Source organism: Mustela erminea, chromosome 3 (genome assembly GCF_009829155.1).
Source record: "Mustela erminea isolate mMusErm1 chromosome 3, mMusErm1.Pri, whole genome shotgun sequence".
NCBI lineage: Eukaryota > Metazoa > Chordata > Mammalia > Carnivora > Mustelidae > Mustela > Mustela erminea.
The window spans coordinates 66947532-66974714 of NC_045616.1; the positions used below are offsets into that span (position 1 = coordinate 66947532).

Below are 27183 nucleotides of genomic sequence, written 5' to 3' on the forward strand. Positions count from 1 at the left end.
GCTTCTCCCTATGCCTGCCACTCCCCCTGCTTGTGCGTGCGCACTCTCTCTGACAAATAAATAAAATCTTTAAAATATCTATCTATCTACAGATAGATATTTATTGAGCGCCGACCATGTCACCAGGCATCATTATAGCAAATAGGACATAGCCATGGAAATGGTTTCAAGAAGAACTTATAAATATTGGAGAAATGTTCAAATTTAAACTGGAGAAAGAATTTTAAAAATACACATGTATATGTTTGCATGCACAAACGATCACAGCTACATAAAAATGTACACATATACATTAAGCCAGAACAGCAAAATATTCACTGCTTTCTCTGGATGGTAGAATTATAAGCAATTTTATGTTTTTCTGCATTTTCTACAATTTTTCACAATTAGCACAAGATAGTTTTATAGTCAATGGGAAAACCAACAAATATGAAGGAACAGAAACTGACAGTAAGATTATTTCTTAATTTAGAAAGTATTCAGTCATATATAAATAGTGAACAAAATAAAAGACTACATGCTATACGCAAGCACTAAAAATTATCAATCTAGACCAAGGAAGACCATGTCAGCAATCTGTAACCATAGCTACGTCTTTGAATGCAATCAAGAGTCTAATCTCTGCTAAGGTCATATTGATCTAAAAAGGGTATGTTTTTTCCTTTCCACAACTTACTGACATTTTCTCCACTTTCCAAAATAAGAGCACTAAAAAGAAATAGATGAAATTTATGAAGTTGCCTACATCATTCCTCATGTGCATAGCATTAGGGAGTCCTATTTATGAACAAAGCAAGCTTCGTCATTGTGCAATGAAAACTTTCCACCCATTAAGAGGTTTTCTTTTTATCCCCCTCTCTCTTCTAGTAAGAAATCTTTCCCTTATATGTCACTCCCTACTGAAATCCATAAGAGGCTCTAGGTAGGAAGGTATCTAAACAGATTTCACCTTAAAAATGGATACACTCTTAACTACAGGAAACAAACTGAGGGTTGCTGGAGGGTTGCTGGAGGGTGAGGGAAGGGGTGATGGACACTAAGGAGGACACGTGATGTAATGAGCGCTGGGTGTTACACAAGACTGACGAATCACTGACCACTACCTCTGAAACCAATAATAAATGTTAATTAATTGAATTTAAATTTTAAAAATGAATTTTAAAAAACATATACATATAGAGAGACTAACGACATGGTTTACAGCTCACAGCTCCACTCCACACACCTCTCTAATATCAAAGTGCCTCTTAAGGTTAGTACCAACGATTCCATACAATTCATCAGCAGGAAATAAAGGATCCTCAGAAGGTTCTACAGTAACCTGCAGAAATACAAAACGACCACATTAACCTATTTGAAGACATTATTCAAGGTCACATAAGCCAAAAGGCTTTTGAAGAAAATAAAAGATCCAAGAAAGCAACCAACTCACATCCAATTTCTTCTGGTAATTTAGATTCCTCACAATCATCCTAGTTAGGTGAAGGGCATGATGGTCATCCAAAGCGTAGTAGTCAGACACTCCGGACTTTCTAGGGAGTAAAGCACACTAAAGTAATCAGAACAGGGAAAAGGAAAATAAATGTCTTAAAACCTAAAGATCTTCTCTCATCTAAGGCTAACATCATTTTTACTTCCAGAACACTTTAATAAATGTCCTCCAACTTGATTCTCATCATGTGCCCAGCAGAACAGTATTATCCTTATTTTACAAACAAGAAACACTAATGTCTACCTAAATTAACACCCTGTCCTAGGACCCCCAGTAGCTGCATAAGAATCCACACGCTCTGGTTCTCAATCTTGACCTTCTAGACCTAAACCGCAGAGTCTTACTGACGAGGACTTCTACTGAATGCTCATCGCAAGCATCTCAAACAAAACTGTGTATGATAAAGTTCAACAGCCATAGGTGTAGTCCGTAACAACAAAGCACCTGTAACTCACCAAGCTCCTAGTGGGGGTGCCAGCTATGCTTTCTCATTGCAGGGAGACCACTGAGGCCCCAGCCTTACAAAGCTACACCTTAAGAGTAAGCCATCACGGGTAACATACAGAGGCTTGATGACCCTGTCCCTCAGAGAAAACAGAACTGCGAGAAGGGCCACAGAAGTTCCAGCTCAATCTCAAGTTCAATGTGAATGAAGCATGGGCTTGCTCTGTTTATTAGCTTTGTTCTGACTGGATGGTTTTTTATCTCCTATTAGATATACTGACACTAGAACATAGTATTAGAAAAGCAGTGCCTTGGTGGCACAGCTGGTTGAGCCTTGGACCCTTGGTTTCAGCTCAGATCGTGATCTCAGGGTCATGGGATCGAGCCCCATGATGTGGGCCCTCACTCATCACAGAGTCTTCTTCGGACTCTTTATCCCTTTGCCCCTTCCCCCTTTGTGCATGCACACATGCACTCTCTCTCAAATCAATCAGTTTATCAATAACTATAGGGGTGCCTGACTGGCTCAGTCAGTGGAGCAGGCAACTCTTGATCTCAGGGTCATAAGTTTGAGCCCAATAATGGGTGTAAAGATGGTTTAAAATTTAAAAAAAAAAATTTAAATAAATAAACAAAATAATTGTAAAGACAGACAAAAATATGTACCTGAAAAAATAGAACTTTGGTTCATTTTATGAGTAAGGGCTAATCTGCAGCAATCTAAATTGTGATGTCTTGTCTAGGGAAAATGCCAAACCCTTAACAGATACTTCTTGGAAATGGGTCTTCACAGTGGCTACAGTGTGCACTCTCCACCTCTGGCCTGGGCGTTTCTAAATGAGAGCAGAGACCGTGCTTACTCCTCGCTATAACCCTACAACACTTCGCAAATGGTAGACCCTTCACGTTTTTTCACTTAATATGACATTTTACAACAAACAGTATCTTTTACATGCTTCATACATCATACCAGCTATATTTGCTGACTTCTAGATACACTGTGATAATTCAAAAAGCAGAGAGAAGCAGAAGGCACTACTTCCAAATCAGGAAATATTTAAAATAAAATGTTTTCTTTTAAAAACTGCCTCATATTTACCAAAACAGCAGAAAAGGGAAAGCTTCGATGAGACATTGTATTATAGAAGTCTTTGTGTCAAATTAATTCCTTTGAATGGCTAATCAGAGAGGTTTAAAATATGTATTTACAAAGACAGAAGAAACCCAAAGCAATGTATGACTAGTAAATTTTATCAGACTGTTAAAAAAAAAAGCCATTACTACTATTAGATCATTACCACCTAATCACTGTCCCGTGATTTTAAACAGGTTATTACGAATAATCATAGCTAGTGGTATCAGGGCACTTCCCAGGGACCAGACACTGTGCTACGAGGTAGAAACTATTCTCATCCTCACTTCACATGTAAAGAAATGAGGCTCAATGAAGTTAAGTAGTTTGTCCAGTCACAACGGTAGTAAGGCAAGCAGAAGATGAATTCCAGAACCTACACCCCTGGCTTGGCATAGACTGCCTACAGCTTTTATAGGCAACAAATAACCTTTTTTTTAATAGTCAAAAAAAATTTTTAATTAATACTCCTCAAATACTATTTTCATTTCCTCATTAAGCATCCACAAACAGTGGCAGCCCACTCTGGCCTGTACCCCACTCACACCCCATTCTACCGTGTCTTCTCTCCAGGCTGAAATGCCCACGCCACCATCTCCCTGCCATGGTCAGTGCAATCAGAGAGGAACACAGCATGGAAACTCACACACTTGTGCTCAGCATAAATAAATAAGTGCTCTTCTGTTCCACACAGGCAGAAACTCAGGCTTGTGCTAAGCTTTTCTCAGCCAACCTCAACACCACTCCCTTAACCACTCCTCCCTTCGTCTCTAGTTGCTCTTTATTAAAAAAAAAAAAAAAAAAATCCACTCTTTAATGGTCCAGTTATGATAAACAACAACAATAAAAATAATGGCAGAAGGGGCGCCTGGGTGGCTCAGTGGGTTAAAGCCTCTGCCTTCGGCTCAGGTCATGATCTCAGGGTCCTGGGATCAAGCCCCACATCGGGCTCTCTGCTCAGCAGGGAGCCTGCTGCCCCCTCTCTCTCTGCCTGCCTCTCTGCCTACTTGTGATCTGTCAACTAAATAAGATCTTTAAAAATAATGAGTAGCAGTTAACATTTTTACGTCCTTATTTAAAGCAGGTATTATTTCAAGCAATTTACATATATCATCCCATTTAATCCTCACAAAACTCTGAGAGGTAGATGGTCTTCTTACCCCTGAACTCTAACCTGACATGACTGGACCAGTGACCGGCAGGAGCCAGCTCAGGGCTGACTCACAGGAGCCAAGTGTATGCACCTCTTGCTGAATCCACACTCAGTGGTGTCCTGTTGGGACCCTGCCATCAGCCTCAGTGGGATACTTTGTACCAGAGGCACTGGCAGATGCCACAAAGCCGGACTCTTCCCCTCCCCAGAGAACCAGCTGTTATGCATCCACCCGCTCGTGAGAGTGAGCTAAACTCCTCCACGGTATGGCTGCCTCAGCATCTGCTCTGTGTGGCTGAGGGGACAGCAGGAGCCTGAAACGGGCTCCAGCCCGCTCAGGCAGGCGTAGGTGCTGGAGAGCAGCCCCAGACTCACAGGCACGTCAAGGTCTTGATCAGATTTCCCCAACAACCCTTGTGACCAACATGCCCTTCCACCTCCCAGTTCCTTCCTGGATGCCTTATGTGCGTAAGACCTAATGCAGAACCAAACAAAATGCCAATCTTTGGTCTGAATTGACTAAAGTAGCCTTAGCCCTTGAACTCCCAAGTGCTCCAAACATAGACCTTAAGAAAAAATGGGCTCAGGCTCCGCCTCTGTGTGTGCTCTGCCTTGAGCTGCCGGCCTGGTCCCTGGAGGCACGCCGTGTACTTCCTCCAGGTTCTGTGAGTAATAAGCCTGTCCATTTCAACTTCTCCTGCAGTCTGTTGCTGAACCACAGCTCACCATCCAGCACTCTGTGCTCCACTTAACAAATATTAATTTAACAGTGTCATTTAACTGCGCCTGGATGGCTCAGTCGGTAAAACATCCAACTTCCTGATTTCGGCTCAGGTCATGATCTCAGGGTTGTGAGATCGAGCCCTGCATAAGGCTCTGTGCAGGTGTCACTGAGTCCCACTCTCAGAAGGGCCCTGTGCTGAGCGTGCAGCCTGCCTGGGATTCTCTCTCTCTGCCCCTCCCCACTCTTGTTCTCTAACAATAAAATCAAATCTCTAAACAAAAAAACAAAAAGCACAGTCAACACCTACACACCAGTGGGTTGGATCAACCTTCCATATGCTCTCCCTATACTTCTTTACAGGCTTTATCACACATACACATTTATATCATTATATCATAGTAATTAATTATCGCCCACCTCCCTGACTAAAATGTTAAGCTCCCTGAGGTCAAAGACAAAGTCTATCTCATAATCTTGACTACCTATAACAGTGTCTGCCACATGACAAATGCTGGACAGATATCTATTAAAGAAATGAGAAACCTCCTATTAAAAGAAATAACGAGGGGCGCCTGGGTGGCTCAGTGGATTAAGCCTCTGCCTTCGGCTCAGGTCATGATCCCAGGGTCCTGGGATCAAGCCCCACATCCGGCTCTCTGCTCAGTAGGGAGCCTGCTTCCTCCTCTCTCTGCCTGCCTCTCTGCCTACTTGTGATCTCTGTCTGTCAAAATAAATAAATAAATAAAATCTTTAAAAAAAAAAAAAAAAGAAGAAGAAGAAGAAGAAGAAATAACGAACAAGCTGGTGTTTTAGCTTAGAAATTCACCTCTGTAGTTCAAAGAATTGAACCCTGAAACAGCAGCTCAAGAACAGATCGACTGTGGTTGAATCTGGCAAATTTAACTCTTCGAGAAAAATAATGAAACTTTCTCTTCAACAGAACAACAGGCCTGTCATTCATTCATTCCTGGAAGCCTGGAAAGCAACAAGGGCTTCTGTCTCACCTACAATGCAGGTCGGCACCCCCAAGGTCCTCAGCGGACACTTCCTCTCCAGTGGCGGCTTTCACCTACAGCAAGGAGAAAAGCAGGTGGTGAGTTTTGCCCATCAGGGCAATAAAAACGCTTACCTAACATGCATGTCTTCTAACCTGACTATGCCTACCACTCTTTCTTCCACACAGCTAAAGATTTTCCTTCCTTCCTACCTTCCTCCCTCCCTCTTTTTCTTTTGGGTTTTTTTTTCCCCCATTTTTGAAGTAGACTTCACACCCAGCAGGGAGCCTAATGCAGGGCTCAAACTCAAGACCCTGAGATTAAGACCTGAGCTGAGATCAAGCATTGGACACTTAGGCACCCCAAGATTGTTTTCTTATTCCACCCATCCAACAAACCTAGAAAACACTGTCTCTAGTCTACAGAGAAAAATCTGAACCCAGAGCCACTAAAGAATTCTCCCACAGTCCCCGACAAGGGATGGAAGCTGAGCTGAACCGAGGTACTTCCGATCCAAAAGCCTGCTCTCCTTCTCCCACCTTCTGCATGGTAAAGCATTTGTGTCTGCGCATATGCTGTTCCTACTGCCTGGGCTCCCTGCTCTCTGTCACCCACCTGGGGAATCCCTCCTTCTCCTGCACACTCCATCTGCTCTATGCGGCTTTCCCTGACCTGCACCGGCCTTTTCATCATTAGCAACACCCCAGAACAATAAGAGAATAAGGTTTGCTCATCTGTGGTCCAAAAATACCCCTCCCACACCAACAGGGCACCCGGCAGACTGTGCATGTCAGTAGCCTGCATGTGTCTCTCTTGTTCCCTCTATACTGTGAGTGCCTTGATGGCAGCCACTGTGATGTATTCATCTTTGAACACTCAGGAAACTTAATGAATTAAGGCCTTTCGAAAAACTGAAAAACTATCCTGAAAAACCGCAGTAACTATCACAAACTCTTACAAATGCAATACCTTTAAAAGGCCAAAAAATTCTCTAGGATCACCCACACCTAAGACTCAGCAGAATATGACCAAAAAGAAAGAAACCTGAAGTAATAAATGAAGAATGACTTAACTACAGTCTGAGACATTCTAATAGGAAAACAGAAAAATCAGTTAGTGCCAAATGTCAACCTGACCCTTAGGAATTGCTAATTGATTCCTACTTCTTTGTGTTGATTGATTTCTTTTTCTTTTATAGGAAAAGCTGGTGTTAGAACAATGTACATTTACTTAAACTGCAGCATAGGAAGGACTCATTATTCACTACATCAGAAGTTCTGTCTTAAACAAAATATTATTGCACAGAGAAAAGTAATTAAAATTTTCCCTTCCAATTTTTCCACCCACAGAACTAAATTCTTGGTTCTCTTCTTCCCAAAATATTCAGTATAAAATAGCATTCAGCCCAGACAATAACTAATTATAAGAGGTGCCTGGATATTTAAAGTTGTAAAAAGGAATAATCAACCGAAATACTCTGTTTATTTCCAGGGATCTGACTAATACCAAGTGATAAAATAAGGATTCGTCATTGGTTAGTATTTACTGAACACCCACAACATGTTTGATACTGTGACAGGTGCAAGGATGATAAAAATTAAGAACAGCTCATTCTACGAAATACCAAGTTCAGAAGACAGAAGAACAAAAGCTCCTTCAGAAACTTGTCTTACTATTAGGCATTTTTTTCAACCATTCTAAAACCTATAGCAACTCAACTGCATATGATGCATGGAATCTTTTTTCAATTTTGAGTAAAACAAGAGTTAAAATTTAGAACCCTCAAACTGATGAGATTGCTGGGGCTTGCTTTTTTTTTTTTTTTTTTTTTAACATACAAACATTGTCCTTCGGTGGTAGACTACAGAAGAGAGTTCAGTTCTCTCAGAGAACTGCCGACTTGTTGAGGTCCATGGTAAAAATCCTCACCAATGACTGGACATTGCCAACTGCACCCTTCAGAAAAACTCTTCTCTCGGAAACAGCTAATGTTATTTCAGTATTAATGATGTTGCCTACGGTCCCAAAAAAGGCATTTTCAAATTTCAGTCCTATCTTTACTCGAAATTCTTTAAGGAAAAACACCTCAAAACTACTGAAAGTTTGTACATATCACTAGACAAAGGGAAATTCTAAATGAATTCTCCTCTCATTTACCAATGGTAAGTATCACTTGTAGCTAGAAATATGTCAAAGAATAATTGGCACCACAGGCATTTTGAATAATGCCTTCAGACTTTTATCACATTTTAAAATGGCAGCTCTTCAGGCTTATCTGATCCTCAATAAAATTTATGAAAAATAAACACAATCATTTGCAAAATGTACATATTTCACATCAAAGCAAGCATAAGCTCTTTTTAACGTACTCTTTTTAATTAATTCATGTTATTATTCCAAAATCAAAGATGATTTTTTTGACAGACTTCTGAAGCATTAGCCTTACTCTTTGAGATAGAATTCACACATCATAAAATTCACATTTAAAGAATATAATTCAGTGTTTTTCAGTATATTTTCACAGTTGTGGAACCATCAAAACCACCTAGTTCCAGAAGTTTCATCACTCCCAAAGGAAGCCCATACTCATTACAGTTACTCCCCATTCTACCTTCCTCTTGGTCCTGGCAATCACGAATCTACTTGTGGTCTCTAGGAATTTGCTTATTCTAAATATTTCATAAAAGCAGAATTATTCAATATTTTTCCTTTTGCGTCAAATTTCTCCTTTTGTGACATAACGTTCTCAAGTTTCATCCATGTTGTAGCATGTGTCAGAACTTCATTCCTTTTTATGGTTGAATCATATTCCACTGTATGTATATTATAGTTTTATAGTATTCTTGACATTCTCCTCACCTATATAACATTCTTAGATTTCACTAAATAATGGGATATTTTGTTGTTAGATATAGTCATTATACCTTGGTTTTCAACTACCCTCTCTTCATCCCTTTGAAGGTCTGGGCCCAGAATGTGACACACGCATAGCAAAGTGAAGACTGCATTACTGAACACCACTGGAATGGAGCCGAGCATGGAGGAGATGGGAAGGGCCCAGGATAAGTAATCCACTCCATAGTCCAGCAACACAAGGAGCTCCCCAGTAGGGTGCACTGGGTCCCACTCTCGGAAGGGCCCTGTGTTTGGAGTTTAATGCTCAGTGGTTACCCCCACTGAAATTCTACTTTTATCTTTGAATATGTGTTCTGTAAATGAAGTCTGATGGGACAATGGGGTATGTGCGTTGGCCGCTCTGTCTGGTCTGGTCTTAGCTCTTGGTTGGTCTATCTCCCACCATCTTTCTGGAAAGGGTTCTTGGCTCCCTGCTTCCCTGCCAACGTACATAGGCCCTGGGCTCTGCCCCATCTGCTCCTCCCCATCCCTGCCTAGCAACTATTACACTTGTCCCCAGTGCGGCCTGCCATGGTCAAAGGGAAGACCAGGTATCAGACATGCACCCCCTGGTGTCTCAGGGTGGAGCACAGCAGCACCTTCACCACTCTGGGCTGGCGATGCTGAGCTGTATTCTCTAGCAGGTGCGCAGTGGTGGTGGAGGTGGGAGCTGAGGGATAGCTTTTCGCCCCTCGCCCATCTGAACACCAAGCACATCCTGGAATGAAGGCTGCATACCCCTGGGGAGTCATATGTCTACCAGGAGTTGAATGATGGGCCCACTGGAAGCACCAGATGCCTGAGAGAGGAGTATTCTATGCTTGAAGAAATGTGTCCTTAAACAGCAAATAAAAAACACCAAGGCAGTTAAACATACCAATCTTTTATATTTTATATAAAACATGTTTTATATTTTAGTCCCTTTAACAGTACTTATTCCTCCTTTTTGAACAAGGGGTCTCATATCTTCATTTTGCACTGGGGTCTGAAATTACGAAGCTGATCCTACCAGTGATTTGTAACGACTGCTAGGATTAGGAATGTAGAGCACCTCTCACAGCTACTCTACCTTGTTCCTTTTTTTTTCTAACTTAATCTTTTTGAAAAGGTAATGTTTTCATAAGACTCAGAAAGTCAAAGGTCTCAAAATGTTTATGTTCAGCACAGACACACATACACACAAGTCAAAGGTCTCTCCCTTGCCCTATTTCATCTCCTCTGCCTTAAAACTGTTTACTGTACCTTTTTAGAGTTTCTTTATGCATATACAAGCTTATAAACGTATAATATGCCCTGTTTAAAACAGAAGTTGACATATTATGTGCAAGCACCTTGTTCATCAACTTCCAGTGACCCTGAGTCAAAAAAGAATGCAACTGATGTAGAAGAAAAAATAAGCAGAAGTTTATTTCATCATCCGTTCAACAAATGATGCTAGGCCAACTACATATCACATACAAACGATGTTGGATTCCTTCCTTAAGTCCTACCCAAGCTAACTCAAAATGGATTATGAACTTGTAAATAAGAGCTCAAACTATATAACTTAAAAGAAACCCTAGTATTAAATCTTCATGATCTTGCAATAGGCAAAGCCTTCACAGATATGACACCAAAAGCACAGCAAAGGAAAAAAAATGCAAAAACTGAACTTTACCAAAATTAAACATTTTCATGCTTCAAAGGAAGATGCCATCAAGAAGCTAAAGACAATCCATAGAAAGAAAATATTTGTATCCAGAACCCATAAAGAAGTCTCACAACTCTAAATAAAGACAAAAAGCCCAATTTAAAAAGTGTGCAAAAGGATGTAAATAGGTAGCTCTCCAAAGATGATATACGAATGACCAACCAGCATATGAAAGGCGCTCAACAACATGAGCCATTAGGGAAATGCAAATCACAATCTGAATGAGGTACCATTCACTAGGATGGCGGTCTTCGCGTAGACACACAACAACAGCTGTCTGCAAGGAAATGGAAAAATCAGAACCCTCACACACAGCTGTCAGGAACGTATAATAAATATGCTGTGGGCAGTTTGGCAGTTCCTCAAGATGTGAAACCTAGAGTTTCCAGGTAACCTAGCAACTGTACTCACAGGTCTATAAACCTTATAAAGGGAAACACATCCATTTAAAACTTGGACAGGAAGGTGCACAGCAGCATTACTCCTCATATCCGAATGCTGGAAACAACCTGAGTGACTCTCAACTGATCAATGGATACACAACATGCTGCCTATCCATACAGTGAAATATTATTCAGCAATAAAAAGAAGTGGTTTCTCAAACTCTTAAACACATAATTATCACATGATCCAGCAATTCTACATCTGAGCAGATACCCAAAACAAGTGAAAGCAGGGACTCAAACAGATATATGTATGTATGTATATATATATATATATATATATATATATATATCACAGCAGCAATATCCGTAACAGCCCCAAATTGGAAGCAACTCAAAAGTCCATTAATGGATGAGTTAATAAACAAAATGTGGCAGGTACATGCAACAGAGTATTATTCAGCCTTAAAAAGGAAGTTCTGACATATGCAAAAACACGTTGAATCTTGAGGACATCATCCTAAGTGAAATACACCAATCACAAAAGGACAGACACCATACGACTTCACTTATACAATGTAGCTACAGTAGTCAGCTTCATAGAAAAAGTAGAATCGTGGTAGCCAGGAGCAGTAGGGATTGGAGACAATAGGGAGTTAATGTTTAATGGGTATAGATTTTCATCTGGAGCAGATGAGAAAGTTCTGGAGATGGGTGGTGGTGATGGTTGTACCACAATGTGAATGCATTTAATACCACAGAACTGTGCTCTTAAAAATGGTTAGAATGGGGATGCCTGAGTGGCTCAAGCCTGACTCTTGCTTTTGGCTCAGCTCATGATCTCAGGGTGGTAAGACTGAGCCCCACTCCCCAGCAGGGAGTCTGCTTGAGGATTCTCTCCCTCAGCTTATGCTCTCTCTTCCTCTAAAACAAATAAATAAAGCTTTGAAAAAAAAAATGGTTAGAACGGTTTTAAAAAAATGGTTAGAATGGTAAATCATGTATTATGTATATCTTAGTTCAATCAATCAGTCAAGACTATGTTCTTACCAGTGGGGGTCCTGCCAAGAAAATGGTACCCTGCTTGCGTACAATGATGTTTTCATCAGCCATCGCAGGCACATAAGCACCACCTGCCGTACAAGAGCCCATGACCACCGCTATCTGGAATCCAAGCATATAAGAAACCCAACAGGTGAGGTTCAAACATTTGGCTTTAGTCTCTGGATCTACAGACCCATAATTGTCACAGTACCAGAGGCTCTTACTAGCTGGTTCCTATAAGTCCTTTTAAAAATGGTCCTCTGAGTGTTTGGAATAGTTCCTTAACTACTTCTATCAAAGCCTTTTGAAGGGATTAGGTCACATCTTTACAAAATTTATGGACAGCCCCCCTGTTGGAGGGAAGACTGGCCATTTAGAACATCAGCCTGATCGACTCATGGGGAGAAGAAACTCCACAATCCACCCACAGGTCAGCAACACTGTGTTGAAACTAATAAGTCTTCTCAACACCACCACTTACCTCATGGGAATGCTGAAATAATTCTCCAAATGAGTGTGAATATTTTGTTACCCTGAATATGGTATGTTCTAAATATAAAACTAACATTAGCATCACAGCTGAAAATTGTGTTCCAAGAGCAAGTCAGCTCTGTGGACCCAGGGTGATGTCTATGTTGAGAGCCCACAGTGTTGTTTTCTCAACATTTAGGTGTGTTTGAAATGTTCCATAACAAAGCTTTTTAAGAAGACTCTTTCCCAGAAATTAGTAAGACACAAAGAATAATGAATATGGGTTTGGCTGATTCCGCCTAGGTAGAAATAAGTAATATCAGAGAAAAATAAGAAAAATACATAATGGCCATTTTCTTAAATTACCACACAAAGGCACTTTTTGCTACCGATTCCAATATTCCATCAGTTTTCTTAGAGTCATACAAATACCCATTTTGAAATAAAAATGCTACACTAGTATTAATCCAAAGATGCAAGGCAGCAAGAGGTAACATTTTCCCAATGAAATGGGCTACCACAAAAAATATTTTTCCCTATTTCACGTTATTAAAAATGGCTGTAACATTTCACTGTCAACATATTACAAAAGTGTTTATCACGTATCGTTTTTGCTTATCAATCACTCGGAAGTTTATTTTCAAATGGCTAGAAAAACTCTCACACAAGAAAATGAGCACAGGAAACACTCACTGTAACCGTGTACATAATAGTGAAGATACGCAAATAACGAACACATCCATCAACACCACATTTTGAATTGATAAATGAAAATATAATAAGTTCTTTAAATCTGAGGGAGAAAAACAAATGAAATGCTACCACTTTATAAATCCAGGGGCGCCTGGGTGGCTCAGTGGTTTAAACTCTCTGCCTTCAGCTCAGGTCATGGTCTCAGGGGCCTGGGATTGAGTCCCCACATCAGGCTCTCTGCTCAGCAGGGAGCCTGCTTCCCCCTCTCTCTGCCTGATTCTCTGCCTACTTGAGATCTCTGTCTGTTACATAAATAAATAAAGTCATAAATCCAAGTGGAAGGTGCATGAGTGTTCCATTATTAGTGCATTATTCTCTGTACTTTCTGCATGTTTGAATTATTTTATGAGCTTTTTCTTTAAGGCTTGAGGAATAAAGGACATAATGATGATTTCAATTCACCAGCCTGTTCTCAGTACAAGAACAGCAGATATAGCTCAAACTATTTCAGTAGTCCCCCTCCAGGAAAAAAAGGAAAAGAAAGACAAGGACGTAGAGAAGAGTCACAGTGAAGTAATAATCTAAAAAGGTACAAATTTCAAAAGTAAGACCCAAACAATGAAACAGGCATAGCAGGGTTCTGTGACAGCAAATTGAAAGCAAGAGAAAAAAAACAGCAGCGGCACCTGGGTGGCTCAGTGGGTTAAAGCCTCTGCCTTCAGCTCAGGTCATGATCCCAGGGTCCTGGGATCGAGCCCCGCATCGGGCTCTCTGCTCAGCAGGGAGCCTGCTTCCCTCTCTCTCTGCCTGCCTCTCTGCCTACTTGTGATCTCTGTCTGTCAAGTGGATGAATAAAATCTTTAAAAAAAAAAAAAAAGAAAGAAAGAAAAAGAAAAAAACAGCAATGATCAGCAAATAGTCAGAGACCAAGGATGGGAGGTGGGGTGGGTAGGGGACAAAGAAAGAATTCGGGTGTCAAAAAGCAGAAAGACCAAAATGATGGTAATGAACCTGAATGCCATCATGCCATCTCAGAGGGGAGAAAACATCTACCGATTTAGCAGAGAAGTTTCACAAGTGAATAGTGAACAAATTATTAGTGAATCTACACCAGGGAATTTTACCATATACCTAAGGGCACTTTCAGATGTGTTTTTTCCCAAAACCAAGGAAATCGACAATCCACTTCTCTCACACAAACTGCGAGTGGACCCCAGTGACTCCATACTCTTGGGATTCATGTCCTATATAATCCTATCCCCCTCGAGTGTGGAGGATCTGGTAACATGTTTCTAACGCAGAGATTATACCAAGTGTCACTCCTGTGATCCAGTTCTGAGAGACCACGTCTCCCTCCCCCACCAGCCCCATCTTCTACCCACTTGCTTGTTCGCTCTGATGCAGCCAGCTAACATGGGGAGACTTGCTCTCTACAGCTGCCCACTTGGGAAGGAAGCTCGAGATGCTTCCCACCAACAGCTCAAGAGGAAGCGAGCAGGGCCTGCAGAGAAATGAATCACACCGCCGCTGCCACGTGAGCCAGCCAGGGCAGAGCCTTCCCAGTCCATCCTGGAGGGGTCTGCAGCCACCTGCGCTCAGCACTGGGGGATCCAGCCCAGCTGAGCTTTGAGCCCTGAACCACAGACACTGCAGGGTAATACATGGTGCTTTAAACTACCAAGTGTGGAGGGAATTTATTATATAGCGCTAGACAACTAATACAGAGATCAAAAGCCATCTACCTTCAGTAACTGCAATGGAGGCATCTCTGAAACCCTGGGACACTCTTTGGTTAGGAGTACTCTGTGGTTGCTGGTCTGTAACCTGTCTGTCTATAAACCATTCCTCTATTCAAGAGATGGGAGATAGGCCAAGAAGAGAATTCTGGACCATCCCAGACGGTAATGAAAAACCAAAAGACGTGGGTAAACATTGAAACCATCATGCTACATGAAAGAAACCCTTTATTATATGATCCCTTTCAAATGAAATGTATCCTAGGCAAATCCACAGAGACAGAAAGTAGAGGAGTGGTTGCCAGGGGCTGGAGGGATTGGAGAGAAATGGGGAGAAACTGTCATTGGAAATGGCATTTCCTTCGGGAGTGACGAAAATGTTCCAAAATTGACTGAACTCTGGGAATATCCTAAAAGCCACTGAAGAGTACATGTTAAATGGGTACACTGAATGGTATGGGAATTCTCTCTTAATAAAGCTGTTATAAAATTTAAGAAACAGCTGGGATTATTAAGTATCGAAGATTCAAAATTCTCAAGTTTTTCATCAAGAAGAAATAGGCAATTCTAGTCACAAGTGTCTCACAGACACTAAACACTATCTCTAAAGCAAATTCTGATAATAGAAGAGAATAGAAATAGAATAGGAAAATGAAATTTAATAAATGAAATAAAATAGAAACAGGATAGAAAAACGAAACCGAAGAACAGAGAGTAGTGGAATCACCACTGTCACAGAATCTCTTCTTCTCATCATGTGATTCTAAACCAGGCACTCACTCATGAAACAGGGTGACAGGCCCCAAGAAGAGCCCTGTCACTGTCTACTCCTTCTCACAAAGCACAGGAACCCCTCAGCAGAACCTCCAACAGCTTTCCATGTCCGCAAGCATTCATCTATGGAACAACAAAGATCTTACATTGGGGCCATGCTGGACAAATGATATGGAGAGAAAATTCTGCTTTCTCTACCAAGAGGACATTAAAAGGACGTAAGTAAAATGCAACTGTTCTGCACACACTCAGGGTAGAGATTTGGCTTGCACTGAGGCACAACACAGGTACCAAATCAGGAGAGATGGGACAGTGACTGTCATCGCATCAGAACAAAGGAGAACTCCCAAGAACTCCACTGAGAGACTTGAGTCCACCCAGTCACCGGGGAGGAGGGCTTCCTGTGACACAGACAAACCGGAGATCCCTCTTACAGAGCTGATGAGAGAAACAAAGGCAAGAGAAATGGAGCTTAGATTCAATCTCCTCACAGCTTGCCGCCCACTGAGAGATAACCTGAGATAGGCAGAGCATGACCTTCTTCAAGGAACTCATAGCTGTCTTAGTACCTTAATGCTTATATTTATTAAAGACTAAAAGGAACATTATCTTGATAGCAGCTAGCCCTCAAGGTTGGGAAAGCCTTGCTTCCCAATTCCTTAGAGAATCACACCATCCCTAAACCCCACTCATCAAAAAGTGTGTAATAAGGTACTCCTGATAATCCCAGTGCAGCTCTTTCTGCCCACAGGTCCTTCCACATGCTGTAATAAAACCACCTTTTTAGACCAAAAATGTCTTCAGAAGTCTTTCTCGGCTGACGAACCCCAAAACTTCCAAATTTTATCAGGGTGAGGACATCCATGGTGATCCAAGACTTGAATCAAAAGCAAGAAAGCCCCAAGAAAGCCAAGAAAATGTAACTGACCCTTACACGGCTTGCCATGACTGCCACAGAAGGCACAAGCAGAAATTCTGACAAGGAAATGAGATGCTTCAAAAAAGAGGTAAGAGACTGTGAAACTTTAGATGAAATTTATTACCCTCCAGGTCCTGCCTGAACAAATAAAGACTGGTTCTCATTGCACCAAAACCAAATTACATATTGTAGGTCAGCAGCCTGCCCTACAGAAAGGGCTTCTGAGAGAGAGTCAAGAGGTTTTACACCTAATTCTGAAAAGCTGTGTGAACTCTAGACCTCCATGCTTCCACTGTAAAATTGCACAAGACCATCCAGTTCAAAGGCACGCTGTGATAAATGTAATATAACTTGGAGGGGGGGAAAGTTTCAGTTGCTTGATGGAAAAGCCATTGAAAATATAGCTAATGTTTTGGGGCACCTGGGTGGCTCAGTCAGTTAAGCTCAGGTCATGATCCTGGGGTCCTGGGATCAAACCCCACATGGGGCTCCCGGCCCAGCAGGGTGTCTGCTTCTCCCTCTCCCACTCCCTCTGCCTCTCTTCCCCTGTTCCCTGCTTATTCTCTCTCTCTCTCACTTGTTTGCTCTCTCAAGTAAATAAATAAAATCTTTAAAAACATTTGTATAGTATGGGCACCTGAGTGGCTCAGTCAGTTAAGTGCCTGCCTTCAGTTTGGGTCATGATCCCAGAGTCCTGGGATGGAGCCCAGCTTCGAGCTTCCTGCTCAGCAGGGAGCCTGATTCACTCTTTGAATGCCACTGCCCCCTGCTTGTGCTCTCTCAGTCACAAAAATAAAATCTTAAAAAAAAAAAAAAAACACAAAAAGTTTTATATAGTATGTTTTTAGGAGCACCTGGGTGGCTCAGTCCATTAAGCATCTGCCTTTGGCTCAGGTCACGATCTCAAGATCCTGGGACTGAACCCCACTTCAGGATAGGCACTCAACAGGGAACCTGCTCCTCCCTTTCCCTTCCCTCTTCCCCTCCCCCCACTCATGCTCTCTTTCTCTCTCTCTCTCAAATAAATAAATAAAATCTTTAAAAAAAAAAAAAAAAGCAAACCTGGAAAGAAAATACTGTCTATCACACAAGGAACAAAACTGGTTCCTTCCTCTACCTACAGAGCTTCCGTTAAAAAATAAAAGCCACAAAATACTCACATCAATTCAATAGCTGTCCAAAACTTAAGAACGTCCCCAATTATACTGACTGATCACACTACTGATTCTGGAGCACTCATGCTTATCTGTGCTGAATAGGCAGAAAACAAAAAATCCACCTTGCCCAGAATGTCCTGTTTCTTTCTCAATCTTTTCATCAGCCTCAAGGCCATCAGAGTGCTTCCGTCTCCCCTAGGCCTTATCTGACTTCATGGACAGGTTGAAATGTATTTAAAAATAACAAGCAGCTCTTCCTGCCCATGGGTCCTGTCCCCGTGCTTTAATAAAACCACTGTCTTTGTACCCCCCCCCAAAATAGGGATGCCTGGGTGGCACAGTCACTTGAGTGTCCAACTCTTGATGTCAGCCTACGTATAATCTCAGGGTGGTGAGACTGAGCCCCCCCTTTCGAGCTCTGTGCTCAGCAGAGGACTTGAGTTTCTCTCATTCCCTCTCCCTCCCGCCCCTGGCACACTCTCTCTAAAATAAATAAATAAGTCTTAAAAAAAAAAAAAAAAAAACCAAACATAGTGTTATACAGAACCTGTCCTAACTAAGCCCTTCCTAACAATTACCATGATCTGAAGCAAAGAAAATAAGTTTCAAAAATCATGAGCTAAACCAAGAGGGAGGAGGTGAGGGAAGGAGGAAGGAGAGAAGAAAGCAAGGACCCCTGAAAGAATTTTAAGTGCCTCTCCGAAAAGAAAAACAAACAGGCAGAGGTGCAAAGAAAACTCAAGGGAAAGTCCCGAGGCGCTAACCCTGCGAAAGGCTGGATGAATATGCCTATTTCAGAAGAAATGCACTGCTAGTCACAGCGGAAACACTCTATTCCTGATGCACCGAAGGGTCACACTCAAGCAGGGTAAGAGGTGACAGAGCAGAGCAAAGAGCCACCCAGACGAGGCCACCCCAATTTTAAAAATTAATGGTATGTGAGCCCTAAAGAAGACGAAGGTCCCACCTCTGAAGAGAATTAGGAGTCTCCCACTTTAAAACCCAGCAACAGGGAGCCACTACCGGGAAAATAAAAGAAGCATGTTCCCAAGATCATCAAGACATTGGGCATGGATTGCAGAAAGCCCGGGAAAGTTATCCTCAGGGCATGAGACTCTAAGCAAGATGACAGGTCACCAGTATAAAAAGTCTTTGAATGTCAAAAACAAAAAACAGGTCCTAAAGCATACCAGAGAGAAAGGAAAGAGGAAACAAGAGAGTACCGAGGCAGGTATTTCCTGTAACCTCAGAGCAGTAACAAACATTTTCAACCTTCTAGGTCTGTAGGAAGCTGTCCACATCTTTACCGCTACAAAGATACGGGAGATAACAGAGATATGATTGTCCAACATACAACTTAGAAATAAGTGGGTAAGTGGATTTACACTGGGCAAGGTTAATAACATTAAAAACCAAAGTTGGGGAGGAAAGCAGGAACTGAGTAAGCAAGGAAGCTAGTGCTCACTATCAAAATGCACATGTAACAGGCCTCCCTCTCTCGTCTGGGCTGTCCATATGCAGACTGAGGAAGACCCAGAGACTCTGGGGCCACGTGAGCTGGGGCCACGTGAGCTATGGCCACAGCCACATCAGCAAGCATCCAGGAGGCCAGAGTCATGCTGATGTGTCACCACAGGATCAACTCAGACACATATCACCCAGGTTATCCTGGGGATATAAAAATGAGGAAGATATATATATAAATCATACACACACACACACACACACACACACACACATATATAAAATATATGTAAAATCTACATTTTAAACCTGAAATGATTAGGTAGGGGGGAAAAGCAGAGAAGAGACAGGATGACATCACAGTCTGAATCGTAGGGAAAAGACAAGAGCAAACAGGAACAGTAAAAAACAGGTCAGTAAAAAAGCGATCATGCTCAAAGTCTAGTTTGAGCCTGTAAGTACTAACTGGAAATCCACGTAGATGGCGGAAATGCCCAAGGGTAAGTAGGGGTGCAGTGGGAGGTTGGGAAAGATCATGGAGATGAAAGTATGAGGGTTTATGCAACCATTAAGGACAAGTTCCTGGATGGGGTCGGGAAGATTACATGGAGAGAGTGGGGGAATATGGAAAAGCCAGAGGCTGGAAGCCTAAGGAGGATTTCAGGGAAGGGAACAAATGACAAGACCAAGGGGTCGTACCAAGTGGGAATCTGGTCTGTAGGAGGCTAGCAGGAACTCCAAGGACAGTGGGTTTTATGGAGACTGAGCAGTCAGGAACAGAGGCCCTGGGCCAGTTCTTAAAGAGTTTGCTGATTCGGGGAAGGAGAGAAGCTTCAGGGAACAGGAGAAGGTAGAAAAGGTCCTTTTCTTTTGCCATTGTTTTTAGTGCTTTTTCTTTTTCCTTTAAAAACAGAAGTCAGATGCCTGGGATGCTCGGTCAGTTAAGCGTCTGCTTTCAGCTCAGGTCATGATCCCGGGGTCCTGGATTGAGCCCCGCATCAGGCTCCCTGCTCAGCAAGGGTCCTGCTTCTCCCTCTCCCTATGCCGCTCCCCCGGCCTGTGCTCTCCTTCTTGCTCTCTGTCAAAATAAATAAATAAAATCTTAAAAAAGATAAAAAATTTAAAAAGAAAAACAGAAGTCAACATGGTTATTGGCTGTGAGAAAAAAGAAAGTGGTTAAAAAATATTAACATGAGGGCGCCTGGGTGGCTCAGTGGGTTAAGCCGCTGCCTTCGGCTCAGGTCATGATCTCAGGGTCCTGGGATCGAGTCCCGCATCGGGCTCTCTGCTCAGCAGGGAGCCTGCTTCCTCCTCTCTCTCTGCCTGCCTCTCTGCCTACTTGTGATCTCTGTCTGTCAAATAAATAAATAAATAATCTTTAAAAATATATATTAACATGAGAGAAAAAAAGGGATAGATGAAGAGTTTCAAAGGAGGGGTTGGCGTGAGGATTATAAATGTTAAGTTTAGCTTTGGAAGTGAAGAGGGACAGTTGTCTTTGGGCTAAAAGAAGGCGAAGTCGCAGTATGCTCAGTACAACAGTGCTCACACACAGTCTGATTTCTCCAGGGAAGAATGAAGCAACAGCTTCAGTGCAGACACGGCATTTGGAGTTCACTTACTGGGGAAAAGATCAGAGTAAGCACTACAGAAACTGGTAGCAGCTAGAAATTTTTCTCCAATTCCCAGAGGATCACAAGAATAGAGGGAGGTACACCCTTCCCCCTAAACTTCCTACTGGAGTGAAAGAGAAAAAAGATATGCTAAGAGAAGTGGCTTCGGTAGGAAATATTGATGTTGAACTTTTAAAAGACAAAAATAAAATAGGAAAAGGAAAGGCATTCTAATGCCCTTCCCACATTTTAGATTTTTTTTTTTAATCATAGGCACATACTGCTTATTCAAAAATATGGACACTTTTAGTTTTTAAAAGACCTGTTTTTCAAAGCACTTTAAGCTTTAGGTTCCATGGGGCCAGAGCCTCTACCTGGTTTTATTTACCAACATAGTGTTTGGTTTACAGAAGGTCCTCCATCAATATTTTTTACATGTTGACTATTAAAAACTATGTGAACAGGAAGAGCAAAGAATAAGCATGCAAGATGACAGGTCTATAAAGGGCTGAATAATGCCCGCCCCCAAAAATAAGCCCATACCTGAATCCCTAGAACCTTTGATTATGACCTTATTTGGAAAAGGAGTCTCTGCAGATGTACTAAAGGTAAGGATCGTCAGATAATATCATTCTGGATGCTGTGAAATGTGTAAACCTGGCAAGTCACATACCTGTACCCCTGGGGATAAAAATACATTACATGTTTATTTAAAAATTTAAAAATAAAAATTTTTTTTAAAAAGGCCATACATAAAATGAGGGGGAAAAAAAAAAAGAAGGGGAAATTTAAAAAAATAAAATAAAAAGGGATCATTCTGGATTATCTGGGCAGGCCCAAAATCCAACGACAAGTATCCTTGTGAGAGAGAGAAGAGAAGACACAGACACACAGGACAGAAGGACGACAAGGTAGAAATCAGAGTCACAGAGCCATGAGCCAAAGGAGCACCTAGAGCCAGGAGAAGCCAGCAAGGGCAAGGAACAGAGTCTGCCTTAAAGCCTTCTGAGAGAGCCTGGCATGGTTCCCACCTCGATTTCAGACTTCTAGCCTCCGGAACTTGAGAGAAGAAATTTCTGTTATGTTCAGCCTACCCCCACCCTGTGTGTGGTAATTAGTTACAACAGCCCTTGGAACCTAATACAAGGTTAGTACAACTATACAAATTATGCCACAAATTAATACCACATTAAATGGACTGGTTTCCCCCATAAAACAAAAGATCACAGTAAGAACTTCATACCAGGCCATGGAAGGACCTCCGTGCAAGAGTGAGCAAAGCTGAAGTTTCTATTTAGAGAAATAAAGCATAAATGGGCAAAGTCACTACATAACCATAAGATATACAATAAGTAATAACTGTATCGATACAATAATTGCAAGTGAAGGCTATTTCATTAGAATATTACCAAAAACACTACAAACTTAAGAAATCCAGTAACAAAATATAAACGAAGGAGAAGCATCAGTATTATGAAATATTTCAAACGTGCCCAAAAAAAAGATTACAAAATAATAAAAAATAAATATCTTAACACCCAGTCTTAAGAAATCCTGACATTTGGCCAAATGCACTTTAGAGTTTTTTTTTTAAGAAATAAAACATTTCAGGTACAGTGAAGCCTCCTGCTTGACCTCTTCCTTCCGCCTCCCACCTCGAAGGTAACCACTGTTCTAAAGCTGAATATATTATTCCCATGTACCTGTTTAAGACATAAGTAATAGACTGATGTATTTAATATTTACAAACAAAGCAAGGGACTATGGGTTGATTCTACTATTACTTTTACTCAACTTCTTTTCTTTTCCTTTTTTTTTTTTTTAAAGATTTTATTTATTTATTTGACAGAGAGAGAGAGCACAGGTAGGCAGAGAGGCAGGCAGAAAGAGAGAGGAAGGGAAGCAGGCTCCCTGCTGAGCAGAGAGCCTGATGCGGGCCTCGATCCCAGGACTCTGGGACCATGACCTGAGCCGAAGGCAGAGACTTTAACCCACTGAGCCACCCAGGTGCCCCAACTTCTTTTCTGAGACTTCTTTATGTTGATGCATGCAATTCTAGTTCATTTTAATAGCTAAAACTGTATTATTCATCTCCCAATAATGGCCACTTAGGTTGTTTGTTAACTTCTGCTATGTCGATGCTACAACAATCTCCCTTGCACCCGTCTCCTCATATAGACACCAAAGTGCCTTAGAACATAGTCCTAAAAAAGCAATTACTCAGTGCCCTTTCTTTTAAAAAACTCTTTCTTTGGAGAACAGCCTTTATGACAATATAAAACTATGCCCATAATGAAGAGAATAATCTAACTACAGATAGTTTTAAGGCACTTTCTGTGGGGGGAAAAACCTAAATTCTATATTAAGTTCCATTTAAAGTCATCTCAGAGCACCTAGTTAGCAATGGCATTTGGAATGAAAAGCAGTATATTTCATTAATGAGAAATTACCTGTGCAATATTTTGAGAAGACATAATCGCCTGGTTATAAAAAATACGGCCAAAGTGATCTCGATCTGGAAATATTTCTGCTTGTCGAGCTAAGTTTGCTCCTCCTGAATCAACTGAAGACAAGGGAATTAACAGAAGTAAGTACACTTGAATGAACAAAATAGCCTGCACACAGAGAGACTTGTATCAGTGAAACAGTTCTTAATCGCATTCACAAAAAACTTGCCCTACTGTTCTAAACTATTCTATAGCATCTTTTTCGAGTCCCCCAACACAGCCAAAAAATTCACTGTTTTCCTCAGATCCATTAGGATCTCCTTCCCGTGCAAAATTCCACTTGAAATGTTTAGGACATTCTCTCTTTTGAAGACAAGCTAAAGCCCCAGAAACACCATAAATTCTTAATCAGCTCAGCTAAAAAAAAAAAAAAAAAAAAAAAGTCTTTCCTTCTTTTAAATCAATACAAAACCATCTACAGAATTCATGTGACAATTCATCACAGATGACTGCCTCGGGGACTGTTTTTACTGCAGAGGGGAGTGGGGGCTACGAACATCCGCTGAATTCGTAACAGAGCTTGCTGACTTCAGAGCTCTGTGATGACTCCTGTGCTTCCTAGCCTTCTAAGCCTCACCTTTCTCACCTGTGAAATGCAGGGGACAACAGTAGTTCTCCCAGGAAGCTGTTCCTGGGATGACATGAAAGAAGGTATGTAAAGTACTCAGTTCAGCACAGTGTGAGTGCACTGAACAGTGTTATGAAAATTCAGCTAGTCCCATGCCTACTGCTCTTGCCTACATCCATTAAGTCCTTCATTGTTCTTTAATACATAACATCCTGTCTCCAATTCATTCAAGCTTGCCCAAGACAGGAACAACATCATTCTCTTCACTCCATCCCCTATGGTGTTTGGCACAGCACCTGTAAGCAGCAGTAGGGCCCCACTGGCTATTTACTACATGTGTGAAAAAAGTGAGTCAAACAGGTAAATTCACTTTTGCAGAAAAAAAAAAAATCTCTACATCAGTACCTGTTTAAATACCGCACCAGTAATATACGTATGGTGGCATTTCACCAAACTAAACCAATATCCAGGCAGTGCCAATTTTTTTTTAAAGACTTTATTTATTTATTTGACAGAGATAGAGAGAGAGATCACAAGCCAGCAGAGCAGCAGGCAGAGAGAAAGGGGGAGAAGCAGACTCCCCGCTGAGCAGAGAGCCCAATGTGGGGCTTGATCCCAGGACCCTGAGATCATGACCTGAGCCAAAGGCAGAGGCTTAACCCACTGAGCCACCCAGGTGTCTCAAGGCAGCACCAATTTTAAACTGCCTTGCTTTTATGTTCCTTTTGAAGTACCCTGAGATTTAAGCATTACTTTAATTTAAAATATAAATATACTTTCATAAAGAATTAAATTTCATTAGGGCACCCGGGTGGCTCAGTGGATTAAGCCTCTGCCTTCGGCTCAGGTCATGATCTCAGGGTCCTGCGATCAAGCCCTGAGTCAAGCCCTCTGCTCGGTGGGGAGCCTGCTTCCGCCTCTCTTTCTGCCTGCTGCTCTGCCTACTTCTGATCTCTCTCTGTCAAATAAATAAGATCTTTAAAAAAAAAAAAAAAAAAAAAGAATTAAATTTCTTTAAATGGCATTTGTTGGAATTATTCAAGTATTTAACAAAGTACTTAGCACTCAAGAGATCCATAAATATCAGCTATTATTTTTTCATAGTTTGAACTCATTAGGTCCAGACAAAAAGAAAATACACAGAAGGAAAAAACCCACACCCATGTAGAGAAAAAAAACTGGCATACATGAAAACACTATCAGAGGTAGTTACTCCTCAGGGATATTATTATAGGTAGTTTTTACTTTTTCTTCCAGAGTTTTTAGCAAAGAACGTGTATTTCTTTTGTAATTATAGGAAAAACTAACAATAGTTTTTTAAAAACCCATTGATAATGTCATATACAGCCTTCTAAACAGTATTGTATTTTACCAGCTAAAAATAGTTCATTTTATGACTCTCATGACTTGCCCAAGTAGATGCAGGGGAGTCTGTTTTGCATTGCAATTTCCTGTGCCCGTAAATGTTTCTTCACAGTCACTGGGTAGTAGGAACCTCCTTTGATAGTGGCATCATTGGCAACAATAATGCATTCCACTCTGAAAGGCAGAAATGTCATTATAAAGAGAGTATGAGAGACTTCTTCAAAGTTCAAAGGCCAATTACGTCTCATTACAAGACACTCCAATACAACCTTTAACTTCTAGTACATTTCACCAATGACAGGCATTAGTAGACAATCTCAAAACAAGTGTTAATCACAATTCTCATACTCACTTATATAATATAAAATGATCACTATGAACATCTTTACAAACTCATACTTAATTTTTAAAGAGTCCTCAGTCTTGGGGGCGCCTGGATGGCTCAGTCAGTTAAGCATCTGCCTCTGGCTCAGGTCATGATCTCAGGGTCCTGGGATCAAGCCCCACTGCCTCACCCTGAAGGCCGGGGGCTGATTTGACACTTGAGTGAACAACAATGTGCTCTTTACCAAATTTAATCTTCTTTATGTTTATGATATTATTATATTTTAAGATTTTACTTTTAATTACTCTCTACACCCAACGTGGGGCTCAAACTTATAACCCCAAGACCAAGAGTCCTACTGCTTCACCAACTAAGCCAGCCAGGCACCCCGATTTATGATATTTTTTAAAATCTCACTTTATATTCCTTATAATTCTACAAAGTAAGCCCTCTTGAAAATAAAGTAGGGAAGAGCCTCAGAACAGCGGCCCCAGGTAGTCTGGGCTGCTCGCATTAAGGGATGTGGCCAGCAGTGCTCACAAGAAAAAGGGGCTTATCTTCTTACAGCATCCATTTTATAGCTAGGAAGCACCTTTCCACATTACAGGTAGCATTTTAGAGTGGAATGCCAATTTTTCATGACTTTGGTGAACAAATCAGACTTCAAAGGAATTTCTGTTTATGGCAGGTTATTGGGACTATGATCTCACACCCCCAGAGTCTATTCATCCTCCCCTGCCCTGCAGGTACTGCCCTAGAAAAGCTTACAAAGCTCTGAAACTGGGGGCACCTGGATGCCTCAGTCAGTTAAGCATCTGCCTTCAGCTCAGGTCATGATCCCAGGGTCTTAGGATCAAGTCCCTCATTGGGCTCCCTGCTCAGCAAGGAGTCTTCTTCACCCTTTCCCTCTGCCCCTCTGCTCTGCTTGTGCTCTCTCTTGCACGTGCTCTATCTCAAATAAATAAAATCTTTAAAAAAAAAAAAAAAAGAAAAGAAGAGAGAAAAAAAGAAGCTCAAATACTGGAAAGGGGCTATGGAGTCAAAAAAGCTATGGTGAAATTCTGGCTCTGCTGCTTGCTATACATGTGACCTTCCACAAGAGACAGAGCCACCTGCCTATTAAAAGGTCAAAGACATGTTACAGAATGAAAAATAAAATTAGTCCACAAAAAAGACTGCATTGTATATCTATTAGTACTGCCTACCTAGAATCTATCATTTTGGCAATGGAATTCAACTTTCTTTCAGAAAATGCCTCTTACCTAACCCATGTGGTCCAAGTGGGACTGACCCCAAAGCCTATCTTCAAAGGTATACACAGGAAGCAGGCCATTCTACTGAGAGTCCACACTGTGGCTCAAGAATGGGCTTGGACCCCAAGGCTCACCCCATAGGAGCTCCAGGTGCACCACCCTGCCCACATCCCCACACGTCCACCACCAGGAAGCTCTCAGAAACCAGTCCTCTCGGGTTTTATGTAGACTTCACTGCATAGCCACGACTGACTAATTCAGTGGCCTCCGTCTGATTCAGCCTCCAGCTCCTCTCCCCTCCCCATAGGTGGGGACTGGGGAAGTAGGTAGAACAGAAAAATTCCAACCCTCTAATCGCATGGTCAGTTCTCCTAACAATCAGCCAT

General features: G+C 41.5%; 1 protein-coding gene across 3 annotated transcripts in view; it reads right to left on the minus strand.

Annotated features, from left to right (window-relative positions):
- The window catches only part of MCCC2 (methylcrotonoyl-CoA carboxylase 2), a 68967-nt gene that overhangs the window by 18857 nt on the left and 22927 nt on the right, over window positions 1–27183 (minus strand). For 2 of the 3 annotated variants that reach the window (XM_032336033.1, XM_032336031.1), the window contains exons 5-10: window positions 25266–25393; window positions 23230–23342; window positions 11959–12072; window positions 5950–6014; window positions 1433–1532; window positions 1226–1321 (exon numbers count right to left, since the gene is read on the minus strand). In XM_032336033.1, the coding sequence (XP_032191924.1) occupies window positions 1226–1321; window positions 1433–1532; window positions 5950–6014; window positions 11959–12072; window positions 23230–23342; window positions 25266–25393 (616 nt within the window). The remainder of the gene's footprint in view (window positions 1–1225; window positions 1322–1432; window positions 1533–5949; window positions 6015–11958; window positions 12073–23229; window positions 23343–25265; window positions 25394–27183) is intronic. The other variant, XM_032336032.1, reaches the window with a different exon arrangement.